The 8,089-nt window shown below is 50.7% G+C and overlaps 1 protein-coding gene across 2 annotated transcripts; it reads left to right on the forward strand.

Moving 5' to 3' along the window:
* Nucleotides 1-212: 212 nt before the first annotated feature.
* On the forward strand, nucleotides 213-5,111 carry HMGB3 (high mobility group box 3; the record flags this gene model as incomplete). 2 transcript variants are annotated; one of them, XM_079727055.1, is made up of 5 exons in its annotated part: nucleotides 213-228; nucleotides 2,442-2,596; nucleotides 2,875-3,014; nucleotides 3,493-3,667; nucleotides 4,103-5,111. In XM_079727055.1, 4 exons carry the CDS (start codon nucleotides 2,447-2,449, stop codon nucleotides 4,235-4,237), a joined length of 600 nt encoding a protein of 199 aa, XP_079583181.1. In that variant the 3' UTR covers nucleotides 4,238-5,111. The 2 variants fall into 2 exon arrangements, with proteins under 2 accessions (XP_079583181.1, XP_079583180.1); XM_079727054.1 differs by lacking the exon at nucleotides 213-228 and having other exon boundaries at nucleotides 2,447-2,596; nucleotides 4,121-5,111.
* Nucleotides 5,112-8,089: the final 2,978 nt, after the last annotated feature.

The raw sequence follows: 8,089 nt of genomic DNA on the forward strand, positions 1-8,089 counted from the left end.
GGCGGGTTGTTCTGTTTGAATGAATGATCCCAGCAGCCGCGCCCAATGGGCGCCCGCGCCTGTTTAATATTCATGAGGCCCGCAGCCAATGGCCGGGCGAGGAGGCTGTTTTAAACGGCGGAGCCCGCTGGCCAATCAGGCAGCTCTCGTGGAGGCAGCTAGCGCGAGGTTGTGGAGAGCTGAGCCGCGCGTCGTGCCCTGCGCTGCCCAGACTAGCGAACAATACAGGTACGTTTTGCACCGCCCGACGCTGCTGCCGCCGTCGCTGTCGCCGCTGCCGCCGCCGCTGCCGCCGCCGCTGCCGCCGCTGCCGCCGCAGAAGCAGCGCCCGCACAACTTTCCGGCCCGCGCCGCGAGCGCTCTCCGTCGCCGTCCCCTGCCTCTCCTCCCTGCGCCCTTCCCTCCCCCTTCGCCTCCTTTCTTGGTAGGTGCGGGGAGGAAGGAGCAATTCAGGTGTTTCAACTTTTCAGTGCTTCAAGCTGAGCTCCCCGCTGTCGGGGCTGGGCTCCCTCCGCGGAGTCACCCTCGGCCGACGCCCCCGGGGCAGCGGCCCAAGGACCGAGGCCCCCTGAAGCCAGATGTTCGGGCAGCTGCGGCGGCGCGAGCCGAGGGGCGGCTGCGGGTTCGGGCGGCGCGCGTCCCGGCGCGGGGCGGCGGCCCGGGGAAGGGGGCCGGTGCTCCCCGGCCCGGGACGGACTCCGCGGGGGGCGGGCGACCGCTGCCCGCCGGGGGCTATGGCGCAGGCAAACTTCACTCCCGGGCTCGGCGGGCGCCGCGCAGACCCGCGGGCTGCACTGCTGCTTCTGCATTAACATGGCCGTCGTGGGAGCGCCCGGCGGCCCATGGTGGGGGGGCGCGGGCCAGCCGCCCCCCGCTCCTCTCCTGCCCGCCGGGCACCGCCGCCGCCGCGAACATGGCTGGCACGGCGCTGGGCTCGGGCGAGCGGAGGACCGGCGGGCGGGTGGGCGGGGTGGGCGGCGGCGGCTCCCGGGCGGGCTCCGGGCTCGGCCGCGGTGCTCGCGGCCTGCGGCCGGAGGCGTGGAGAGCCGGGGTCGCCGCCGCGGGCCCCGGCGCGGCCGAGCGTCATGGCCGCACGGGCGCCTTTGTTATCCGGAGCAGTGCGCCCCGCGCCGGCGGGGGGCGGGGGGCTCCGGCCCGCGGCCCCCTCAGCCCCGGGCGGGGCGGGGCGCGGTGGGGGCTGGCGAGCAGGCGGCGGCGGCGGCGGCGGCGGGGCCCGGACCGCTTTGTTCGCCGCCGCCTGCGCCGGCCGCGCGCGGATCAGCCATTTTAGCGAACGGGGCTCGGAGGCACGGCTGGCGCCACCGTCGCCGCCGCCGTTGCTCGCCCGGCTCCGCGCCCCCGGCGCGCTGCCGCCGCCGCCGCCCCCGGCCCCGTGCGCACCCCGGGGCTGGCAGCGGCGGATTTCAGGGGCAGTTTCTTTCATCAGGAAGCTTTTGACAAAATGGAAGGTGAATTATGTGTGTCCCGGTGACCCAGCGCGGGGCCGAGCCCGGCTGCCCGTGGCCGGCCCGGGGCTCCCCCGCGACCCATCCCGCCGCACCCATGCCGCCGCCGCGGGGCCCTAATTCAGCCCTTCGGTCTGTCCCTGCGAAGGGGAGCGCTTCAGTTTTGCGTGATGACCTTGGGTGTGGGAAAAGGAAAAGATGGCGGGAAGCAGGGGGGGTGGGACAGGGACGATGACACGCCACAGCTGCATTTTTATTTGGAAACTTTGGAGAAAGTGTTCCTGGCTGGACATGCGTTCCGCTTTACCGACGAGCAACACTAGCCCTTTTGGTCTCCCCTCCCCCTTTAGGTAACGATGAAGTGACAGATTTGAACTAGTAGTACAAGGGATATCTGCTCACTTGCCAGCTCACCCTTCTCGTAAAAGCCATTTTTATAAGCCAGAACGCTTCAAAAATAGTGAAATTTCAAATGTTCCCTGTTTGCAGTTCTCCTGCTTGGATCTTGTGTTTGGCAGTGGTGACAGTATTTTCATCTCCAACATAGTAAAACAGATGACCAGCTAGCCTTAAGTCGTTGGTTTCAAGCTTCAGCCATCCACCTGCGCCCTCTACAAATGTGTCCTCCCCAGTGTCCTTCCCATTATGTGATTGTAGTTTTCAAAACGTAGTAGTTCTGAGTCAGAAAATACCTTTGAGCCACCCCACTTGGGTTGGTTCTCTGAGCCACCCCACTTGGATTGGTTCCATTTGGAGAACTTGATCTCTCTCAGAGAAGTAACTCGCAAACCAGCGCACTTCATGCTGGTCAAAAGTTAAATGACATGTGACAGTGAAACTGATTTCCTCCCCCACTCTGCCTTCAGCTGCTAGTGGCAGCTGGGGGGAGGAGGGTTCTTCCTAAATGGCCACCTTTGGTATATCTTGTATATATTCATTGTATTTGTTTTTCTTTGTCTCTCTTCCTTTCATCAGTCAAGATGGCTAAAGGTGATCCCAAGAAACCAAAGGGCAAGATGTCTGCTTATGCCTTCTTTGTGCAGACGTGCAGAGAGGAACATAAGAAGAAAAACCCCGAGGTCCCTGTCAATTTTGCAGAATTTTCCAAGAAATGCTCTGAGAGGTGGAAGGTATTTCTCTTTTGTGTCTTTCAAGCCAGTCCTAGTTGGATTTCACACTTTGTGCTTACTTGTACCTTCAGTGTAGCCCCAGGTGGCTGTTTTCTTCCTCTTAGACTCATCTTGCCTGTCTTTAGAACTTTGCATGTGTGCTTTTATTTTCGAAGACTCTACCAGGGTTTAAGTCCCCTTTTGCAAGTAATTATAGCAGCTGCCACTTTAATTACAGGACAGCTGAACAGGTATGTGCTCACTGCATTGAGGAATTTAACAGGTCCTATTCTTTGCAGACAATGTCTGGGAAAGAGAAGTCTAAATTTGATGAAATGGCAAAGGCAGATAAAGTGCGCTATGATCGGGAAATGAAGGATTACGGACCAGCTAAGGGAGGCAAGAAGAAGAAGGACCCGAATGCCCCCAAGAGGCCACCGTAAGTGACGATAGGATTCAGGATAATAGTTAAGAGCTTTCCTTCTGCTTGAAAGATTTTTTTAAAAGATAACTTTACCTAAAAAAATGTTGAGATACTTCTGCAAAGCATTCTGTACTTTGAGCTTTAAAATGCAGGGCCAGCGAAGTCTGGAGTTACGGCTGTGCTTGTGAGCTGTGCGCCTGGTTGGCTGTCGGCCTTTCCACTGGGAAGGAGGCAGACAGCCCAGTTCTGGGTGTCAGGGTCCGTAGGCGTGTTCTCTCCCCTCTTCCCAGGAACTGAGGAAGCACCATATATTTCTAAAGCGTCTTAAGCATTCTGGTGCCTACAACTTTGTAACATTGTGCATGGCATCACACATTTCTTCACGTGGCAGGAGTCATAGTGGTAGGAATTTGTGTATCAGGAACACGGGGTTTCGACTTCAGCTCCCGTTTTGGTGGGTTCTCATCTAATGTATACCATTGTCTCCTCCAAGGTCTGGATTTTTCCTGTTCTGTTCTGAATTCCGCCCCAAGATCAAATCTACAAACCCTGGCATCTCTATTGGAGATGTGGCAAAGAAGCTGGGCGAGATGTGGAATAACCTGAGTGACAGCGAGAAGCAGCCATACATCAACAAGGCAGCAAAGCTGAAGGAGAAATACGAGAAGGTGACGGGGATCAGAGTGTGCCTTGCACGGGCTGGGGCCCCTGGGAGCCTGGATGGGTGAGCAGTCAGCTGCCCTGGCTGTGGCTGGGCTGGGGGTGGAAGGCTGCAGGACCCGTCTCCACTCCAGATCAGCCTGGTGTGCTGGTGGTCTGGCTTCTGACAGATGTTTGTATCTGGGGCAACTTTTCAGGCAGGCTTCGAACTTGGATCATGTGGGGTGCCCCAGGCAGAGGGTCTGATAGTGCTATTCACGGGCCTTTGAGAGCACTTGAACACCCATTCACTCTGCATTTGGAATGGCTGAGAACCCAACTTGAATCTGGAAACAAATACTTGAAAGAGCAGCCCTGTCTTCCTCCCTTGTTTTCTTATTCTGGGGCGGGGATGGCTTGCTTCTACCCTTGGTTCATTTGGAATGTGTCCCTGTTCCTTCCAGGATGTCGCAGAGTATAAGTCTAAAGGGAAGTTTGATGGCGCCAAGGGTCCTGCTAAAGTTGCCGGGAAAAAGGTGGAAGAGGAAGAGGAAGACGATGAGGACGAAGAAGAGGAGGAGGAGGAGGAGGATGAATAAAGAAAACCTGTTGATGTGTCTCCTTGTGAATACCTTAGAGTAGGGAGGCACCGTGATTGACACACGTCTCACACGGGACGTGTCTGTTGCCCTTGTTAGGTTTAATTACCCAGTTGGATCATGATCATATTGTAGTCTCTCAAAGTGCTCTAGCAATTAATTGTCAGTGGTTTACATAGAGTGGCCATGGGTGTCTGGAGCACCCGGAAGCTGTATCAAAGTTGTACATATTTCCAAACATTTTTAAAATGAAAAGGCTCTCGTGTTCTCCTCACTCTGTGCACTTTGCTGTTGGTGTGACAAAGCATTTAAAGATGTTTCTGGCTTTTCTTTCTTTTTTTAATTTGTGAGGTGGTGTGTTAACTCTATGGTCATTGGCTAGGAATCCCGAGTTCTCAGCTGTACATATCTATAGTTTGTAAAAAGAACAAAGCAACCGAGACACACTCTTGACGCTCCTTGCTTGGTGTGGAGGCTGTAGGGAGCAATGCCTTCCAGAGGGGCCGTAGCTCAGGGCGTGCACTGTGGGGCTGGACCTGTGGACACTGCAGTGGGCATCCATTTAGCTTCAGGTTGTCTTGTTTCTGTATATAGAGACATAGCATCCCGCTGCCATTCTTAGCTGTGGAAAAGGGGGGGGTCAGCTGGCATGAGAAGTGTTTTGGACCCTTTTTAGTTGAAGTGGTAGTTTTAAACTGTTTTTTAAACAAACCATAGGAGTCTTCATTGTCAGCAAAGCCAAGAGCCACTGTATTGATAAAAGTTCAAGAACCTTCTGTACTAAACACGATCTGCAATGTTCTGTTATTTTTTTTGTATGTTTAAAACGTTGAAATGTTTTTGAAGTTAAATAAACAGTATTACATTTGTAAAATCGTGCTCTGTGATAGTCTAAATGTCTGACTCACAGCAGTCTTAGCAGGAGGACAAACTACTCCATGGTATCTGGTGACTAGCCTCCTGGTGAATCTGGTAAATGACTGACTTGCTGTGGCCAGCCTCCTGAGGACAGAGATGGAAGAGGGCTACTTGAAGCTGCTGCATGATTTTGTGTGTGTCTGAGAGGCATTAAGATGAAGTCTGGGGCTTCCCTGGTGGCGCAGTGGTTGAGAGTCCGCCTGCCGATGCAGGGGACACGGGTTCGTGCCCCGGTCCGAGAAGAAGATCCCACATGCCGCGGAGCGGCTGGGCCCGTGAGCCATGGCCGCTGAGCCTGCGCGTCTGGAGCCTGTGCTCCGCGACGGGAGAGGCCACAACAGTGAGAGGCCCACATACCGCAAAAAAAAAAAAAAAACAACACAAAACAAAACTTAGTAACAAACTGAACAAAATAAGTGTAAAATGTATATGGGGAGAACTACAAAACATTACTGAAAGACCTTAAGTACCTAAAGAAATGGAAAGACATGCCATGTTCATGGGTAGGCAGAAAAGATTGTTAAGATGGCAATACTCCTGAAATTGATCTATAGATTCAATGAAATCCCTATCAGAATCCCAGCTGGCTCCTTTGTAGAAATTGACGAGGTGATCCTGAATCTCATATGGAAATTCAAGGGACCCAGGATAGCCAGAAGAATCTTGAAAAAGAACAAAGTTGGAGGACTCGGACTTCCCAATTTCAAGACTTACTACAAAGCTGCAGTAATCAAGACAGTGTGGTAATGGCATAAGGACAGACATATATACCAATAGATTAAAATTGAGAGTCCAGAAATATACCCAATAGAAATATAAAGCCAATAGACTTTCAACGAGGGTACCAATACAATTTTATGGGGAAGAGGATAGTCTTTTTTTTTTTTTTTTTTTGCGGTACACGGGCCTCTCACTGTTGTGGCCTCTCCCGTTGCGGAGCACAGGCTCCGGACGCGCAGGCCCAGTGGCCATGGCCCAAGGGCCCAGCTGCTCTGCGGCACGTGGGATCCTCCCGGACCAGGGCACAAACCAGCGTCCCCTGCATCTGCAGGCGGACCCTCAACCACTGCACCACCAGGGAAGCCCCGAGGGTAGTCTTTTAAGCAAATGGTGTTGGGCCAACTGGGTATTCACATGCAAAGAAATAAATTTCGACCCATAACTCAACGCCACATACAAAAAATTAAAAATGGATCAAAGATCTAAATGTAAGAGCTAAACTATAAAACTCTTCCTAGGAGACATAGGTGTAAATCTTTGGCAATCTTTGGTTTCCTAGGACACTGAAAGCACAAAGCAACTAAAGAAAACAGATAGATTGAACATCAAAAAAAAAAAAACTTTCATGCTTCAAACAATATCATCAGGAAAGTGAAAAAACAATCTACAGAATAGGAGAAAATATTTACAAATCATATATCTGATAAGAATCTAGTATCCAAAACATATAAAGGACCATTATAACTCAATAATAAAAGGACAACCAAATTAAAATGTGGGCAAAAGATCTTGAATAGACATTTCTGCAAATCAGATGTACAAATGACAATATGCCCATGAAAAGCTGCTCAGCATCATTAGCCAACAGGAAAATGCAAATCAGAACCATGATGAGATCCCACTTCACTCTTACTAGCATGCATTTAATAATAATATAAAAAAGAAAATAACTAGAATTGGTGAGGATGTGGAGAAATTGGAACCCTTGTACATTGCTGGTGGGAATGCAAAATGGTGCAGTCACTGTGGAAAATAGTTTGGTCCCTGAATCAGAGTTATACATAGAATATGAACATAGACTTTGACCCAGCAATTCCATTCCTAGGTATACACCCAACGAATTGAAACCAGATCGTCAAACAAATACTTGTACGTGAATATTTGTAGCAGCATCATTCATAATAGTTAAAAAATGGAAGCAATCCAAATGTCCATCAAGTAATGAATGGATAAACAAAATGTGGTCTAACCATACAATGCAATATCATTGAGCCATAAAAAGGAAGGAAGTACTGACACAGAGGCCACATAGATGGACCTTGGAAACACTGTGCAAAGGGAAAGAAACCAGTCACAAAAGGCCACATATTGTATGATTCCATTTATATGAAATGCCCAGAATAAGGCAAATGCATAGAGTTGGAAAGTAGATTAGTGGTTGCCAGGGGCTCTGGGTTTCTGGTGGGAAATGAGGACTGACTGCTAATAGGTAGGGGGATTCTTTTTGGGAAAATGAAAATGTTCTAAAATTAGATATCAGTGATAGTTGTACAACTGTGCATATAGTAAAAAGTGTATACTCTAAATGGGCGATGCAGCGGCAGAAAGGTGTTTTCTGCACTTGACAGTGTGGGGAACTGGGTGGTCCTTAAGGACAGAGTGGAGACAGTGGGGGGTGTGGGGTGGGGAGCAGAACCAGGGTAGGTGGTTTTGTTTGTTGCTGTTCTTATTTTTGAGATAAGATAGACCTGAGAGGTTGTGATCCATGATGACACTACCTGTATATTGCCAGGCAAAGCCTCTCCCCCGAGCTCCAGACCTCTAGATCAAATCGTCTCTTTGACAAGCCACTTGGATGACCCACAGGCACCTTGAACTCCACATGTTCAAACTTAAGCTCCTCATCTTCTCCCAAATCTGTTCTTCATCTCAGCCTGCAATCTGGAACTCCATCCCAGCTTATATTTACAAATAACTCTTCACTTAAAGAGAAATTTCAATTAATAATCACAATGGGAACTTAGTTATTTAATGCAACCACTAATTTAATGTCACCAATAAAATCTAAGCAGTTATCCTGGGCTCCTTTTCTCACCCCTCCTCTCATTCATGCTGTCAGTGTAGGTAAATCTCTTGTCTCCAAATTCTCTCATACCCTCGTAGAGCTAGCCTAGAACTTAAATTTTTCAGGCTTTTGCTCACCAGTTTCCCACC

The sequence above is a fragment of the Hyperoodon ampullatus genome (genome assembly GCF_949752795.1).
Source record: "Hyperoodon ampullatus genome assembly, chromosome: X".
NCBI classification, from domain to species: domain Eukaryota; kingdom Metazoa; phylum Chordata; class Mammalia; order Artiodactyla; family Ziphiidae; genus Hyperoodon; species Hyperoodon ampullatus.